Genomic DNA, 19,216 nt, shown 5'->3' on the forward strand with positions numbered 1-19,216 from the left:
CTACTATGCCACCATGGAGCCGTCACACCTTATAGCAACAAAACATGAAACAAATGCAGAACAAATTCACCAAACCATTCATGGAGGCAGCGTTGAACTTCCGAGCTTGCTTATTAGTTCTCTGTCTTCCTTTGAGCACCTACTCCAGGGTAGATTCTTTAAGAATCGCTGCCCGAAGGAAGAAGGCTGTTCCAGACTGTGTCTTGTTTTCATGACAGCCCTCCGTGTTGAAACCCTGCAGCATCTTTATTTTTTTTCCACGTGGCAGTGTTATATCTCTGAGTCCTGTGACCATTTAGTTTTCTGCTCCATTTCTTCTCTGTTTAGACACTGCCATGTCCCGTCCTATATACTAATTACTGACTTTTTGCTTCTGCAGTGCTTGATTCATTGTGTCACATTTTCCCATGTGAAAGTGGACTAGGAACCTTGGCAAGGAGGTTAATGGATTTAAGAGTCACTCTTATTTAACCCTGAAAGTCACAGCAAAATAAGAACCAGTGGCTTGACCCATTTTCTGAACTAAGCTGTGGTCAACTTTAGCAGCAGACTAGCAATCAGTTTCACTAGGATGGCAAGAAGCACCTCAGAATTTGAACAGAATTGAAGATACTTGGTCCTTTTTCCTGTCTTTGCCTTTCAAACTTCGGTGGAAGCTCCTGATTTTGTTGTTATTTTATCTTTAATGTGGAAATAACCCCACTGTGTGGGAGTTAGTACTTTGGGATTTTAGTTGAACTCTGTCACTAATTAGATTGCACGAACTTTCAGTATTATCAGCTCCACTTTCTGACTCTCAATTTCCTCATCTATAAAGTGAAACTATTTAGCCAAATGATCTTTAACATCTTATCTGGCTCTAAGTGTCTGTTATTTCAAATAGCTCTAATCATGTTATTTAAAAAAAAAAAAAAGTAATGCTCACTTTACTAAGGACCAAAGAGATAAATTTGAAATCTAAATGAGAAAGAAATTTATGCATTTTTTTTCTGAGGACTTCTGTGGGGGCAGTGTTGTCCTTTAACACAAATTTTACAGCACTGATTTTCATTTAAGGTTCTTAGGATGGGAATCAAGTCTTAACACTAAGAGAGAGAGGTTGTCAGTAATTAGTCTCCAAGGGAGATTAGGAGGTCCTCCCTACCCTGTTACAGTCTTCAATTAAGTTGTATGAGAAGAAAAGGAGATGAATTACCATTGTTCAATACTACTACCAAAATCCTTTAGCCATCCGTCACTGTGAACTCAGTAATACTGAGTGTGACTCCTCCTTCATAAAGTTACCTCTTCCAATTCTCTTGCAATGTCTAGTCTGGGACAGTATATTCCATTATGATTGACTAGATAAGGAAGCCTGCCAGTTACTTCCTTTTAACTTCCTTTTCCTGAGTAACAGGGACAAATTTCCCTGAAAGCAATGATTACAAGTAAATTAGCAGTAAGAATAGAAATAATAAGCAAGAGGTCTCAATTTTTCATTGATACTTACTTCGGCTCTTTTCTTTGAAGATCAAAATGGGAAAGAGGGAAGCAAAAAGAGAACTTTCCAGTGGTTGTGGTGAATCAATATTTTTCATTAGAGTGTGGCAGGCATCTTTTAGACCTTTAGAATCAGGTCAGATCAGGAAAATCCCCTCTTTTCTCTCCCATCCTGATTCTTCTCCCTGAAGGCAGCTTGTGTCATAACATCTTGGCCTAGAGACTAATCAACAGCAAGAATACAGAGGGTTCTGTGCTCTTATTTATTGTTACTATTTTTAAACTAAGTACTATGTTGTTTGCAATCAGTTCTGTTTCAAAACAATCATGACCACTAGATATTTTGGAAACCTTTGATGTCAGTAGAAATGAGAAGGGCCTGGTGCAGCCCTGGTCAGCTAAAGATCAGGCCATGGAGGCTTGGGCACCTTTGCACAATCCTGCCATGGAGTTGAGATTTCTCAACAACTGTACTTCTCTGCAGCCAGGCTAAACCAGTTCCTACTAATGACCCACAAATAGCTTAACTCTCAACTGCCATGTCAGATGGAAGAGGGGTATCTATGCCATCCAGTTAACTTTATTCCATATTGATAACACACTGTACTTAGGAATCATCATTTATCTTCAAAAGTGGTACATAACTAGTAGTTTGCCAGAGTCCCACAACAGCCCTGGGAACTAGAAGTACAATCGGATACACATCTTTCAAATGATAAGAGTAAGGCTAGACAAGTTATGAGAAAAAATAGCCAGGTCACTTGAGAGAGAAAGTCGTTTGGAGCCTATTTGATATAGAGTTACTTCACATCTCTGGTCAGTGCTGCATTTGTTTGTACAGAAAAGAGAATGATACTCACACAGACAGCCTTCTGTCATATTGCTCTTTTAGATGATTTATGCTGGCCTGATTTGCTTTTGGCTTTCTTTGCTAAATGGGCTCTTCTTAGTTCTTATATCTGCAGAAAAGAATATAAGTTCTGAGAGATTCCAAAAGGCTCGTTTCAGTTCTTGGTTTGATAGTATTTTTTTTTTTCCCCCTCCAGGCCCACCATCTGCTCCTCTCAACTTGATTTCAAATGTCAATGAGACTTCTGTGAACTTGGAATGGAGCAGTCCTCAGAACACGGGTGGCCGCCAGGACATTTCCTACAATGTCGTGTGCAAGAAGTGTGGAGCGGGTGACTCCAGCAAGTGCCGACCCTGTGGAAGTGGGGTCCACTACACCCCACAGCAAAACGGCCTGAAGACCACCAAGGTCTCCATCACTGACCTCCTGGCTCATACCAACTACACGTTTGAAATCTGGGCGGTGAATGGTGTGTCCAAGTATAACCCTAGCCCAGACCAATCCGTGTCCGTCACTGTGACCACCAACCAAGCCGGTAGGAATTACATCCACTTTGTTGTAGGATCTAAATGTGTATAAAGAGCTTGTGTTGATATCTGTGCCTGTTGCTGAAGTTCTGCCCTTAAGGAAGAATTACAGGGACCTAATCGTAAATGTGTGAATTGTGTTATAATACAAACAATACTTAGAAGGATATTTATTCATTCAGCAGATTTTTTTTGGGTACCAACTGTATTGCATGCATTGTACTAGGTGGTGGAGATTAAATGAAGTCTAGGACACCGGTTGAAAACATGTGACGGTGAATTGGGTCACTCCCTGCTGGACCTCTCGTGTAAGGGATGTGTCTTGGCCTTTTTAATCACAAGGTCATGGTTGGATATCAGTGCATTTACAGTGCATTGATTATTTAGGAATACAAAATTGATTTTTAGCCACGCAGAGTGCTACACTTGTATTTTCCAACAGAAACGTTAGCAGCTGTAGTTTTATTTTATTTATTTATTTTAATATTGACACAGGTCTTTGTTAGTATTACCCTATAAGCCTATGAACAATGAATGGTTTAATGGGGAGCTTTATCTGTGTGGTTGACAAAATTTTCCTTCAAACACATCCTACTTTTGGAGCCACTTTCATAGTTAAATTCACACTGGGCAGGTGGGAGAAGAGAGTTAATTTACCTCATTTCCTGTACATGTTCCTCTTCTAATGCAGATGACTAGAAAACATATTCTGTTCCTGGGGTGTTTCTGCTGAGTTCATTTCAGAACTGTTATCCAGTCTTGAATATCAGATTTTCCAAAGTATGAATGAGAATCTAGATTTCTAGGCTCTGCTCCTGACCCACTTCTTCCCCCAAAGCAGTCCCCACACTTTCTCATACTAATTTTTCATTCTGGATTTCTACCACATGTTTCACATTGCCAGCTCCCTGTTATTCATTTTTGGGGATTTAAAGGGGTGGAGGAAGAAAGGACCATGGTTTATCCTTTTGTGAAGCTATTAAAAACAACACACTTCACTGGGAAAGGATTATAAATTGCCAACAACCCTATTGCCTCTTACTGCACTTCTCTCTTAAATGAATGTTTCAGTAAGTGCACTCAATAGTTAAGTAAAATATATCTATACTAATTGATTCTATAGTGAGAACTATTCCAGTATTCCAATCCAAAGCCATTCTTTTCTCACTTTCCCTGAACTCTCTAGAATAAATAAAAAGTTCAGAAAGCGGCAGGATTTTGAACTGGCTCTGGAATGGCAGATCTTCCCGGAAGGTAGTTTCAGTTACACAGATGTGACCAGTCTTTTAATATATGTGGTGTGAACGGGTCCTCTGGTTATGCATTTCCCTTTTATTTCTGCACTTTTAGGATGTAAACACTGTATGGTCACCAGTTTTATTTCTCTACAGTGGGTAGTATGGTTTAGGAGGTTTTGATAGCGTCACAAGGACTCTGAATGGCAGCCTCTTGTTAGTTGTCTTTTGGAAGAAGGCAATGGAAACGTTGCCCATAGATCCTCAGAAACCTAGGATGTCTAGTGTCTGAGTTCCAGGGAGCCAGGAAGGTGGTCTGAGAACCCCCTGGAGAATCTGGTTTATGATTCAGTCAGTATGTTCTGCCCCCACTGTACCTTTCCGGCTTCCCGCCAGTACATCTCTACTTTGTATTCTTAACAGAATTAATACTAGGAAGGAACCTTTTGAAGCCTCAGCTGTACAAGGTGAAATCATTCTGTTTGGCAGAGGGTAGCCTCTGGGAGATGTGCTGAGGACAGGCTTGGCTCCCACAGATTTTGTGGGGAGACTTCTCTGTCGGTGTAACTAAGGATTCAAGCCAAGGGATTATGTCAACCCCTACCAAGCCAGGAGGTACAGAGCACAGAAGGAAGACCAGCCAAAAATCCTCCAGAAGAAGAAAATGTGCAGAAATGTTACACAAGGGAAGGCAACAAAGTCAACATTTTATTAAAAATGTAGGTGTAATTCTTTTAGATCTAGGAAAAAGGTGAATGGGGAATTCCTCTGACACAATGAGATTTTCTCTGCCACGGCAAGCAGTCCTGCCAGGAGGTTTGCTGAATAGGACAAAATTCTAACTCCTTATTTTAATTTTCGTGAAGGGTAATGGTGGGAAGAGGTTCGAAATGAAAAAAACTTTTCAGTAAGGAGACCTCCTATGTGACCGCCCAGAGAGCTTCCACTTAGCAGAGAGCTGTCTGTGTGCACAGCATTGCCTCATTGTGCTGCCGCGATTTACTAATTCAGAATCATCGGGATGGTTTAGCTTTGATTAACAAACCCTTTCTTCATAGTAGTGCAGATTAATAATGTAGGTCAAAAATTCCAGGTGAATGTAGCAGCCATAAACTCTATCAAAGTTCCCCTATGCATATTTACTTACTCACACTTATATTCTAATTGCTGTCATTCTGATCATTTCATTAAATTAAATTCCTTAGGGACCTCTATAGGCAGTGATGTCTCACTTTATAAGGAATACAAAGAATAAATGAATGTTAGCTTTAACCACCTGGAGTCCACCTAGTTTCATGGATTCTGCCATTTTTGTCCTGTTTTCACAGGGTTCTTTCTCTCACTGGTAACATATTTAGAAACAAACAAACACAAAACCTAGAATTCCTGGTTTTATCATCACCATCCCTGGGGCCGTCACAGTTGAACAGCACTATGAAGGTGAAATTCACCTAAGCTCGTGTCAGAGCCAGTGCTTGAACCCAGGGAGATTCATGCTCCCAAAAGGAAAAGGTTGCTTTCTTTAAAATTAGTAGATGACTAGTGGCTTTTGTGAGACCAGATTCTGAGTATCTGAGCCTAGAGATGGCGGTCTAATTGGGCTTTGATCTTGTAGCTGTGAATGTGGTGTAGTTGTGAAAGTAGCTGGGCTATAGAGTGTGAATGGATCGGTGTTCTCATGTGGTTATTTAAGCCATCCTAACCCCAGTCTTACAGTTGGTGGCTTAAGGGGCTAATAGCACCCTTTTCCTCCCCTCCTGAGTTCAAACCCAATTGAAATAAAAGGCCGGACAAGACAAAGGGAACTCAAAAGTGCCAGCTTTATTGCTGATGAGCTGATGAAAGGATGTGAGCTTTGTATCTGTGGCCAAAAGGACTGACTCTGGTGACACTTACCCAGCGTCACCCAGGGACAGGGTAGCCCAGCTGGCTGACTGCCGGCTCCCTGCCAGGACAAAGCCTGCTCCGCTCAGGTCACCCAAATGGTTGCTCTGCCAGGAGGCAGATCAGAGAGCAGCATGGGTTGACCTGAGGACATAAGACTTCTCCCAAATTCTCTTCCTCCATTACCCCACCCCCTGCCTCATGCCAAGAAGATGAAGGAGAGGTGAGAAGAGGAGGGGGGTGGCTGCAGCTGAGGTGGTCCCGTAGGTAAAGATCACACAAGGAAAACGGGTGTTCTCCCTACACTCCACTGCAGTCCAAAAGGAACCAAATGAGATTACCCTTGAAAACTCATGTTTTCCTTCCTCCATCTTCCATCCTCTGGTAACTGTTCCGTCTTTTGTTTAGGAAGAGATGGTTTTGATGCTTATGAAAAATGTATAGGCTGACTGCTGGGTGATTTGTTTTCTAAATGACTTTCCTTCAGTTTACTTTTACTTAAGTGGACCATCTCAGGGAAATGAATACAGAATGTGTCCCTAGGAGAGAGAAATGCTGTATAAATGAAACAAGGTTTTCCTGACTAAGCAACAAAAATGTGGATGTTTTTGCTAAAAACTCTGTGATGGCAGCCAGCAGTAGACCTGAATATTACCACCAAATCAGTTTCCACTCTGCACCCCCTAAACTCCCCACCAGTCTCCCAGCTCTGGGGCTGGACTATGCTCTAGGTTGTTTTGTTTGTTTTAAATTCTGGTGAAGCTCTATGGCTCATATTCTCTACTAACCCCACAGTGTATCCAAGACACCTACACTTTTGACTTTTACTTTGCATATGCTGCTCTTCTAGACACCCTTTACAAGGAAATACATCTGATAACCTCTCTAAGGCTCAACTGTCCTGTCCTGGCAACAAAACATCTCTTAACACTGGATTTGGATGAATTCCGATACTCAGTAGATTGCATAATCATTTGAACCTAGCTAATCTCTAAGATCCTTTCTAATTCTAAAATTCTGTGATTATACAATTCCAAGAATTGTAGCCATGAGCAATGAGCTTGAAGAAAGAGAGTTTAGTTTCCCTATGATGTTTTGAAACTGACTCTTAAGGCCATTCCAAGAGAAGAAAGCATTCCCAAAGTGCTTCAGCTGAATTGTCAAAATGCATCTCAATCTTGCCTCTCCTCAGCCCTTCCAAGCTGTCTGTGCCACAGGTATACGTGTTCCACATCCCTCCCCCAGACATCTGGCAATGTCAGGAGACATTTTTCAGATGTCAAAGCTAGGAGGAGGGAGAGGGCTATTGCATCTACCACATGAAGTCCAGGGATGCTACTAAACATCCTGTAATGCAAAGGATGCCACCCTCCCCCCAACAAAGAATTATCTGGTCTGAACAGTCCATGGTGCCAAGACTGAGAAACTCTGGTCTAGTGGTATATTTGAGAAACAGATTTCATGACTTCATAGCAAGGGCCACCTTTCAGCATTCCATCACCCACCTATCTTTGCTGGGTTCCATCACTCTGTGCTGGGAATGCAGGGCTCTCAGTGCTGTTCTCAGAGGATAAACAGTTATAAAAGGCCCTTTGGGGCCTCCTGTAGAGAATCCTAGGGGCTTGGCCATCAGATGAATTGGTGCTGCTTGTCAGACTAGCCGTGTTCCCTAGGATGGACCGTTAAGAAAACTGTTAGAAAATACCACATGGATGATAAAGTGGCAGGAACCTCATTGTAATGTGAGTGCACAGCACCCATATCAGAGCTCGGCACAGATATTCAGCACCCATCTGTTGATTAACACATTTATTTACACTAAAAACAACCAGTGAACACTCTTTTGTCAAGTAGTGATAAAGTTAATAAAACCAAAATAATGAGTAGAGAAAAGAAAATAACCAAGTACTCGAGGCATACTGTCTCTTATTACTTACTCAGCTGCTCAGTTCCCATTCTGTTTCTTGGCCGTCTTTTAATTAGACATATTATGTTATTTGAGTGAGATAATGGGGAGCAGTGGGAATTCTCATCCCCACTGGGTATAATTGCTACCTGTCTTACAGACAGTGAGAGGACAGCTTTAAGGAGATGGTGGAAGAAAGGGAAACATCTTAGAGAAATTGTGTAAGGCAGTGTGCGCCAGGCGTGGTGGACTGGAACAGGTTTTGTGGGGTCTGAAGCCTAGACAATTTTTGTGTGATTTCAGGGGAAGAATCTACAGAATTGCACACATCAAATGAAGAAGAACTTTGGAAAGAGCCCTTGCAAGCTTTCTTAATTTCAGTGTATAAAATCCTGCCTCTTAGATGCATGCAGTTGTATGGTAAAGGGGCTCTTGTGTAAGTGTGCCTAGACATGCAAGCAAACAGGAAGAAAGTAGAGATTTCAGAAAGTCCATTTTGGCTTAATAGGTAAGGTGATGAAGTGTGTCCTGCCAGAGTGGTTCTGGCCTATTGTTCGGGGTGAGGGACGGTTCTGGATGGGCCTCATATGTGGTTTAAAATCAAATTAACAAGCAGAAAACACAGTCCTGGTGATTGTGGGAAAGGCTGTTGTTCAGTTGCTGAGTCATGTCTGACTCTGTGACTGCATGAACTGCTACACACCAGGCTTCCCTGTCCTTCATTATCTCCTGGGGTTAGGGCTCTAGAGCAGGGTTTGGCAAACCAGACCCCAAATCTTGATCCCCCACTTTGAAACCCCCTAAGAATCTTTTTTTTTTCTTTCTTTTATTTCTGAAGGGCTGAGAATAATAAATAATAATAATAATGTTTTGTGAAGTTTGGAAATTACAGAACATTCAAATGTCAGTGTTCATAAAGAAGTTTTGTTGAAACAAAGGTCCACTCCTTTGTGTGTGTGCTGCCTAAGGCTGCTTTTCCAGAACCACAGCAGAGTGGAGTTCCTTTGGCAGAGATGCCTGTCAACATATTTGCCATCTAGATCTTTCCAGAAAAAGTCTGTTGATCCCTTCTCTGGAGGACTAAATCAAGAGGGTAGGACATTGCAAGCATGCAACTCTGCAATGTAAAGCAAAAGCAGCCACAAACAATATGTAAATGAATGGGTGTGGCTGTGTCCCCCCGCCCCCAAAACTTAATTTACAACGTCAAGCAGTGGGCCAGAGCCAATCCTTGCATTGGAAGGTAACTGACTTTTACAGTCCACATTCTATTTTTTTGCTTTTTTGTTGTTGTTGTGCTGGGTCTTCATTGTGGCATCTGGGCTTTCTCTAGCTGTGGTGAGCAGACTTACTTGCCCCATGGCATGTGGGATCTAAATTCCCTGACCAGGGATTGAACCTAGGTTCCCTGCGCTGGAAGGCAGATTCTTTTTTCTTTTTTTTTTAACTTTTTATTTTGTATTGGGGTATAGCCAATTAACAATGTTGTGATAGTTTCAGGTGAATAGAGAAGGGATTCAGCCATACATATACATGTATCTGCATGTGCATCGGCACAAAATCGCTTCAGTCATGTCTGACTGTGCCTGCCAGGCTCCTCTGTCCATGGGACTCTCCAGGCAAGAATACTGGAGTGGGTTGCCACGCCCTCCTGCGTTTCTTTCTTCTAACCTGCAATGGCAGGTGGGTTCTTTACTACTAGCCACACCTGGGAAGTCCATACGTGTATCCATTCTCCCAAACTCCACTCCCATCCAGCCTGCCACATAACATTGAGCAGAGTTCCATGTGCTCTACAGTAGGACCTTGTTGGTTATCCATTTTAAATATAGCAGTGTGTACTTATTCATCCCAAACAAAGGCAGATTCTTAACCACTAGACCACCAAGGAAGTCCCAGCTTCCACATTCTTAACCATTATCCACATCATTATTATCTTGTTTCATCCTCACATGTTTATGGTGAAGACTAAATATGAAATCACATGCCCAGCTTCTAGCAGATATCCAATTAATATTGCCTTAAAAGTAGTTTAAAATCATTATTTGGAAATCTTAATTCAAATCGTTACCCCTCTACTGTAGTTGAAAAGGACCGGTGAGAGATACTGAAATACTGGTGTCATTTGTCAGAAACTACTCTGGCAAAGGATGAGGTGGATTAACATTTAGGTTCATCGCACATTTGAGACAGCTGTGATATTTAGCAGGACAACCTCTTTTCTAGAGGTTTTGGCTCTATGGACAAGATTTCACAAAAACAATTAGGATTTCAAACAGGCCTTTGCTTTCTTGTACCACAAATCTTTCCCCACTGACACTCGGGTTTAAATATAGAACGTGGCACGTGGTGGACTGTTCTGAGAAGGCAGTGTTCCGGTTTTCTTGAAAACATGCATTCATAGCACTGTTGTATGGTTCCTGGATGCTGGCAGCATTTTTTAAAAATAATCATCTTTGCCGCTTTTTACGGTTGCTCCCTCACTGAGATGACATCTCGTTTGCCTTTGATCTCAAGTCAATGGTGTTTTTTCTTTTTCTTACTCCTAAGAAATGTAAAGGAAAAATCACTAGATGAAACTAGTGAAATCTATAAGTCAGAAATCTTCCTAAAGGCACATTTCAAAATTTTTCAAACAAATTATAAATCAATTTTATTGAGAACTTTTGCTGAAAAATTGGTTATACATCTTCAGTGGTTGGTATGCAATCCATAGGACCTCTAAGGTGGAAGCTGGTTGGGGAGTCCTTTCTGTACCGGGGTCATTGTAGCCCTAAACAAGCACACAATGGGCTTCAGAGAAGCCTGGCTGTGGTTTTCTCATTAACATTTCTGATCCAACCATGGGCTTCTGGTTTAGTTCGTAATGCTTAGGCAATATACATCTTTAAAACATGTAATACAATTTTTTTTTAAAGGAACAGTCTCTTGATTCTAACTTTACACATAAAATAATTTCATGTCTGTGGAATATTGTTGCCACCTTGATAATTATCAAGCAAGCTCACTAATTATGATCATAATGAAGAATAAAATAAACTAATAAACTAATAATAAAATAAACTAATAAAATAAACTACAGCTTCTTGCATGTGGCATGAGAGTCCATGAATTTGTATTCAAGGTGGGAGCCACAAGTCCTGGTGAGGAGAAAAAAATAGAAGCCTTCCAAAGGAACCTCCTAAATTATCCAGCTTCAAGGTTGACTGAACAGTACAGACAAACAGTATTTCTGTAGAGTTGAGAGGTAATTACTGCATATAAGTAAAAATTGGGTTGCATTTTTAAAGAGGTGAATATTTCACTCTAAGAAAATGAAAGTTTTATTTATACATCCGGAACTGGGAACATTATTTTTCCTGATTTTTTTTTTCCCCTTCTGTCCTACCTAAGCATACACACATGTTCATTTGTGAGAACGGAAATCCTTTCGCCAGCATCCACTAAACACTCGACAGTCTTAATGTTGATGGGTTTTTCGTTCTTCAATGCTATATGCTTGTTGCGTCAGACAGTACCGCCAACTTTTACACCCTTGATGGAGAAACCATCAAGAGATTTGGAAATAAGCACCCTACTGAGATGAGGAATAAACAGAACAGGGCAAGGAAAGGTTTTGGACGGGCTTCTAAATTATCTAGTTGTGACTCCCACTGGCTGAATGAATGTCTCCTCAGAGGAGCCAGAACAGACTCTGTAGCGTCCAGCTTGCAATTAAGCATCAATAAAGAGATCCAGAGAAACTTTATTCAAGGCTTCCATTAACTCCATACTGATGTCTTTAAGGAGTTTTTTTTTTTTTTTTTTTTTCTTTAAACATCGGGAAAACCAAGAGCTGTGCTGCAGAACTAATCCTGCATGGAGACATCTTAAATTTGCAGGGACTAATTAAAACACCTGTCTCTGTCACCCCACTGTACAGAGCCTTCTCTGAAACCATGTCCATGTGCTGTTTTCAGCCTGGTATACAATAAGAGGGCGTTTTGTGTGTTGTCTTCAGTTAGATTCATGAGGATTTTTTTTTCTTTATACTTTTAATCTGTTGAGATAGGCAAACCTTAGCTAGCTATTTCTATAAGTATTAAAAATCCCTCTCTCTTTTTCTTTTTTTTAATGGATCTTCTCCCACTGCCTACTTTTCTCACCCCCAACACACACACAGGTGCACACACACCAACAAACATTTGTTTTCCTCCTTAGCTTGAGCCTAAAAAAAAAATGTTTCCATGCATGCATGCTAAGTTGACTTAGTCGTGTCCAACTTTTTGTGAACCTATGAACTGTAGCCTGCCAGGTTCCTCTGTCCATGGGCCTTCTCCAGGCAAGAATACTGGAGTGGGTTGCCATGCCCTCCTCCAGGGGATCTTGCCGACCCAGGGATCAAACTTGCATCTCCTACATCTTCTACATTGGCAGGCAGGTACTTTATTACCAATGCCACCTGGGAAGCCCCAAACATTTCCATAGGTTGCCCCAAAACTGCAGTGATAGAAAAAGAGAGTTGATCCCAGACATCACTTGTCTCACGAAGCCATGGGAAAGGTCACTAATGATGTGGTCCCACATGTGGAGGTTGGTACCCAGAGTGCTGGAATCTCTGAACATTCAGCAGAATGGCTGCCAATATAGACTCATAGCTGAAGAAACAGCTCTGACATTATATTCCTTCTTACCCTATTCTGATAGATTGGTCTGCCTGTGCTCAAGGAGCTCTACGATGGCTCTCCTATGCTTTAGGTGCTTTATGACAAAACATGGGAGCTACTTTCTAAAACAGAATCTGTCTAAGATATCTTATAGGATATAAAGGATACAAATGATAGGAATTTACTATCACTCTTGGAATGGCTTCCCAGGTAGCTCAGCTGGTAAAGAATCCACCTGCAATGCAGGAGACCTGCATTTACTCCCTGGGTTTTGAAGATCCCCTGGAGGAAGGCATGGCAACCCACTCCTGTGTGCTTGTCTGGGGAATCCCCATGGACAGAAGAGCCTGGCGGCTATGGTCCATAGGGTTACAAGAAGTTGGACATGACAGCAACTAGCACACACACCTTGGAAGGGAAGGGAAGAGAGGGAACATGAGGAAGGGTGGGCCACTCCTTTTTGCCTGGAATCTTCCTACTGATCATCTATGCACATGAATTTCTCAGGCAGTTTGGTCAAAAAGACTCTTTGATAAAGGCTTTGATAAAGGTGTTTTTAAAATTTTCTTATCGAGGGACCTTTTGTCGGTGTCATGTGCGTATGTTGTTCAGTGGCTAAGTTGTGTCTGACTCTTTACGACCTCATGGGCGGCAGCTCCTCTGTCCTCCATTATCTTTCGGAGTTTGCTCAAACTCATGTGCATTTAGTTGGTGGTGCTGTCTAACCATCTCATCCTCTGCCGTTCCCTTGTCCTTTTGTCCTCAATCTTTCCCAGCATCAGGGTCTTTTCCAATGAGTCAGCTCTGCACATCAGGTGGCCAAAGTATTGAAGCTTCAGCTTCAGCATTGATCCTTCCCATGGATATTCAGGTTGATTTCCTTTAGGAATGACTGGTTTGATCTTCTTTCAGTCCAAGGGACTCTCAAGAGTTTCCTCCAGCACCACAATTTAAAAGCATCAATTCTTCTTTATAGTCCAACTCTCAAATCCGTACATAACTACTGAAAAAACCATGGTTTTGACTATACAGACCTTTGTTAGCAAAGTGATGTCTGTGCTTCTTAATACACTGTCTAGTCTGTCATAACTTTTCTTCCAAGGAGCAAACTTCTTTTAATTTCATGGCTGTGGTCATTGTCCACAGTGATTTTTGGAGCCCAAGAAAATAAAATCTGTCACTGCTTCCACTTTTGTGCAGACAAGACTTAAATGTGCAGCTTCCACTTTACAGTGGGTGCTAAATAGGGACCTGTCTCCAACAGGTTCACTATATGTAACAGGGTTGGATAAGGTCCATCCATTAGAACAAATACTGAAAGGGCAAGTTCACAGTGGCTCCCTGGAGAGTTGGTGTTGTCTAGATAACGTACTGTAAGCCATAAATCTGCCTCCTGAACCACCCTCCCCCCCTTTTTTTTAGCATAGTAAGTGTGTATTTTGAGCATAACAGCCTGAAGGTGGATGAGAGCATAGCTTCCTCCATGTCCTTTTATCAAAGCCAGGGCAAACATATAAACAGGCCTGTGATTTTGAGTATGCAACTAGCTGAAAGCTTAGTAGAATGTTCCTTCCATTAAGATAATCAAAGACTTTACTTTTTTTCATATGAAGGATGCAGGTGATCCTAAGGGTTGCTGGTAGAGCCCTTGTCTGCGCTGAAACCCACTGAAACTGATCCTGATTCTAGAGGGCAAGATTTTAGGAAACTTTCTAGGAGGGTGTTTTTGGAGGCTTGGGGATTCTTATTGCTAACAGTGTTTCATTTCTTCCCATTTAAAATGGGAGTAGGATGGCCATTACAGTATGTAACCAGGATTTTTATTGTTTTGTTTTCCACTGAAAGCAAAAAGTACAAGTATAGCAGAATCTTGCCCTATGAACACTGTGTCGTTTTGTAACCAGAACAGTGGTCATAGGTTTTAAAACACGTTAGTTGTGCTCACAGCCCTTCTTGTATACATCATTGCTGGTTAGTCGACTCATTAAGGTGTGACTCTAAGAGACTGGTAATATATTTAAGGAATCTTGATATAATGTAAAAGTGTATGGTTTGGGGAGCTTGATAAATGGGAAGCATCTCACTGTTAACTTTTCCAGGGTATAACCTAAACTGTGTAAGTTCTTTGAATGATGGCTTTCACTCTTTCTCATCTCTCTTTTTCTCTTTTCTTTCTCCCTTCTGATTTTAAGATACATATAAAATAAAATCCATAAAACAGCCCCTAGTGTACTGAAGCCCTGTTCCAATATCTTTCTTAGAGACCCTGCCGTGGGACTATTTCTGGGTGAGATGTTGTTCTAATGAGGTCTTTTAGGTATTTATAGATTGACTCCTGGGTGGAGCTAGTAATATTGAAATTTACACTTTAGCAAGTTGTGTTAGAAAGGCCCCAGTGAGATTCTGTGAACCTTCTAGCTAAAAAAAAAAAAAAAAATCAGGTCCTAAAACAGTTATAACTTTCCTAATACATTATTTGTTATTCTTTATGACTACAAAAGTCATCTTGGATTCTCAAGCACAAATCCAGTTGGAGACGTCCATTGGCCTTAATAACATTTTAAAGTCTCACATCGCAGTTGTTCTCAGCCTCAGTCTTTTAATGCCTATAGGAGTTTAAACTCTGGCATGTACAGTTTGGTTTCTGGCTGATACCCCAGAATTAAAAAAATTAATTTTGTGGTTGCCAATTCCCAAGTTTAAAATCCCTACTCGTAAATTATGCTCCTTTTTTTAACCTCTATCATAGCTTTGAAGAGAATTGCCAAAAAAGATAGAGTTTCAAATATGAGGACCTCAAGAATATCATGTCATGGATATGTTTTTTGAGAGCACAGCATGTGGTGACCATTTGTACATGAAGCATTTTCACATGGTGCTGCCTGTAATTTAGCCCGAAGTCTCTGTATTGCTACTCTCCCCTTACCAGTCACTTCTTTGTGCTTGTCTACATGGCCAGCAAGAAACTGGGAAAGAATAATTTCACTATAAATAAAATGAAGGCTTCCTTCAGTTTAGTTCAGTCGCTCAGTTGTGTCCGACTCTGCGACCACATGGGCTGTAGCATGCCAGGCCTCCCTACCCATCACCAACACCCGGAGTTTACTCAGACTCATGTCCATCGAGTCAGTGATGCCATCCAACCATCTCATCCTCTGTTGTCTCCTTCTCCTCCCACCTTCAATCTTTCCAAAATCAGGTGGCTGTTTCAAATGAGTCAGTTCTTCACATCAGGTGGCTAAATTATTACAGTTTCAGCTTCAGCATCAATCCTGTCAGTGAACACCCAGGACTGATCGATCTCCTTTAGGATGGACTGGTTGGATCTCCTTGCAGTCCAAGGGACTCTCAAGAGTCTTCTCCAACACCACAGTTCAAAAACATCAATTCTTCGGTGCTCAGCTTTCTTTATAGTCCAGCTCTCACATCCATACATGACCACTGGAAAAACCATAGCCTTGACTATCCGGACTTTTGTTGGCAAAGTAATGTCTCCGCTTTTTAATATGCTGTCTAGGTTGATCATAACTTTCCTTCCAAGGAGTAAGTGTCTTTTGATTTCATGGCTGCAATCACCACCTGCAGTGATTTTGGAGCCCCAAAAAATAAAGTCTGCCACTGTTTCCCAATCTATTTGCCATGAAGTGATGGGACTGGATGCCATGATCTTAGTTTTCTGAATGGTGAGTTTTAAGCCAACTTTTTCACTCTCCTCTTTCACTTTCATCAAGAGGTTCTTTAGTTCTTCTTCACTTTCTGCCATAAGGGTGGTATCATCTGCATATCTGAGGTTATTGCTATTTCTCTTGGCAATCTTGATTCCAGCTTGTGCTTCCTCCAGCCCAGCATTTCTCATGATGTACTCTGCATATCTGTTAAATAAGCAGGGTGACAATATACAGCCTTGCCGTAGTCCTTTTCCTATTTGGAACCAGTCTGTTGTTCCATGTCCAGTTCTAACTGTTGCTTCCTGACCTGCATACAAGTTTCTTAAGAGGCAGGTCAGGTGGTCTGGTATTCCCATCTCTTTCAGAATTTTCCACAGTTTATTGTGATCCACACAGTCAAAGGCTTTGGCATAGTCAATAAAGCAGAAATAGATGTTTTTCTGGAACTCTCTTGCTTTTTCGATGATCCAACGGATGTTGGCAATTTGATCTCTGGTTCCTCTGCCTTTCTAAAACCAGCTTGAGTTGATGGATGTTCACAGTTCATGTATTGCTGAAACCTGGCTTGGAGAATTTTGAGCATTACTTTACTAGCATGAGAGATGAGTGCAATTGTGCAGTAGTTTAAACATTCTTTGGCATTGCCCTCTTTGGGATTGGAATGAAAACTGACCTTTTCCAGTCCTGTGGCCACTGCTGAGTTTTCCAAATTTGCTGGCATATTGAATGCAGCACTTTCACAGCATCATCTTTTAGGATTTGAAAGAACTCAACTGGAATTCCATCACCTCCACTAGCTTTGTTCATAGTGATGCTTCCTAAGGCCCACTTGACTTCACATTCCAGGATATCTGGCTCTAGGTGAGTGATCACACCATCGTGATTATCTTGGGTTGTGAAGATCTTTTTTGTATAGTTTTGTTGTGTATTCTTACCGCCTCTTCTTAATATCTTCTGCTTCTGTTAGGTCCATACCATTTCTGTCCTTTATTAAGCCCATCTTTGCATGACATGTTCCCTTAGTATCTCTAATTTTCTTGAAGAGATCTCTACTCTTTTGCATTCTATTGTTTTCCTCTTATTTATTTGCACTGAATACTGAGGAAGGCTTTCTTATCTCTCCTTGCTATTCTTTGGAACTCTTCATTCAAATGGGTGTATCTTTCCTTTTCTCCTTTGCTTTTTGCTTTTCTTCTTTTCACAGCTATTTATTTGTAAGGCCTCCTCAGACAGCCATTTTCCTTTTCTGAATTTCTTTTTCTTGGGGATGGTCTTGATGCCTGTCTCCTGTACAGTGTCACAAACCTCTGTCCATAGTTATTCAGACACTGTCTATCAGATCTAATCCCTTAAATCTATTTCTCACTTCCACTGTATAATCCTAAAGGATTTGATTTAGATTATACATGAATGGTCTAGTGATTTTCCCTACTTTCTTCAATTTAAGTCTGAATTTGGCAATAAGGAGTTCATGATCTGAACCACAGTCAGCTCCTAGTCTTGTTTTTGCTGACTGTATAGAGCTTCTCCATCTTGGGCCTCAAGGAATATAATCAATCTGATTTCGGTGATGTTCATGTGTAGAATCTTCTCTTGTGTTGTTGCAAGAGGGTGTTTGCTATGACCAGTGCGTTCTCTTGGCAGAACTCTATTAACCTTTGCCCTGCTTCATTCTGTACTTCAAGGCCAGATTTGCCTGTTACTCCAGGTGTTTCTTGACTTCCTACTTTTGCATTCTAGTCCCCTATAATGAAAAGGACATCTTTTTTGGGGTGTTCTGAAAGGTCTTGTAGTTCTTCATAGAACCGTTCAACTTCAGCCTCTTCAGCATTACTGGTTGGGGCATATACTTGGATTACCATGATATTGAATGGTTTGCCTTGGAAACCAAGAGAGATCATTCTGTCATTTTGAGACTGCATACAAGTACTGCATTTAGGGCTCTTTTGTTGACTATGATGGCTACTCCTCTTCTTCTAAGGCATTCTTGCTCACAGTAGTAGATATAATGGTCATCTGAGTTAAATTCACCAATTCCAGTTCATTTTAGTTCGCTGATTCTTAAAATGTCGACATTCACTCTTGCCATCTCCTGTTTGACTGCTTCCAATTTGCCTTGATTCATGGACCTAACATTCCAGGTTCCTATGCAATACTGCTCTTTACAGCATCGTACCTTGCTTCTATCACCAGTCACATCCACAACTGGGTGTTGTTTTTGCTTTGGCTCTGTCTCTTCATTCTTTCTGGAGTTATTTCTCCACTGATCTCCAGTAGGATATTGGGCACCTACTGACCTGGGGAGTTCATCTTTCAGTGTCCTATCTTTTTGCCTTTTTATACTGTTCATCAGAGAAGGCAATGGCAACCCACTCTAGTGCTCTTGCTTGGAAAATCCCATGGACGGAGGAACCTGGTAGGCTGCAGTCCATGGGGTCGCTAAGAGTCGGACATGACTGAACAACTTCCCTTTCACTTTTCACTTGCATGCTTTGGAGAAGGAAATGGCAGCCCACTCCAGTGTTACTTGCCTGGAGAATCCCAGGGATGGTGGAGCCTCGTGGGCTGCTATCTATGGGGTCACACAGAGTTGGACACGACTGAAGTGATTCAGCAGCAGCAGCATACTATTCATGGGGTTCTCAAGGCAAGAATACTGAAATGGTTTGCCACTCGCTTCTCCAGTGGACCATGTTTTGTCAGAACTCTCCACCGGGACCCGTCTGTCTCAGGTGGCCCTACACAGCATGGCTCATAGTTTCATTGAGTTAGACAAGGCTGTGGTCTGTGGTCCGTGTGATTAGATCGGTTAGTTTTCTGTGTTGTGGTTTCAGTCTGTCTGTCCTCTGATGCCCTCTCTCAGTGCCTGCTGTCTTACTGGGGTTTCTATGAGCTTGGACGTGGGGTATCTCCTCTCGGCCACCTCTCCTGACCTTGGATGTGGGGTATCTCCTCTCGGCCACCTCTCCTGACCTTGGATGTGGGGCATCTCCTCTCGGCCGCTCGCTTTGGGTAGTACTA

The 19,216-nt window shown here is 41.6% G+C and overlaps 1 protein-coding gene across 2 annotated transcripts in view; it reads left to right on the forward strand.

The window, feature by feature from the left end:
* EPHA4 (EPH receptor A4) overlaps positions 1-19,216 on the forward strand; it is a 154,758-nt gene that overhangs the window by 82,511 nt on the left and 53,031 nt on the right. For both annotated transcript variants that reach the window (XM_043909896.1, XM_043909895.1), the window contains exon 5: positions 2,526-2,864. In XM_043909896.1, the coding sequence (XP_043765831.1) occupies positions 2,526-2,864 (339 nt within the window). The remainder of the gene's footprint in view (positions 1-2,525; positions 2,865-19,216) is intronic.

This window comes from Cervus elaphus, chromosome 8 (assembly GCF_910594005.1).
Source record: "Cervus elaphus chromosome 8, mCerEla1.1, whole genome shotgun sequence".
Taxonomy (NCBI): domain Eukaryota; kingdom Metazoa; phylum Chordata; class Mammalia; order Artiodactyla; family Cervidae; genus Cervus; species Cervus elaphus.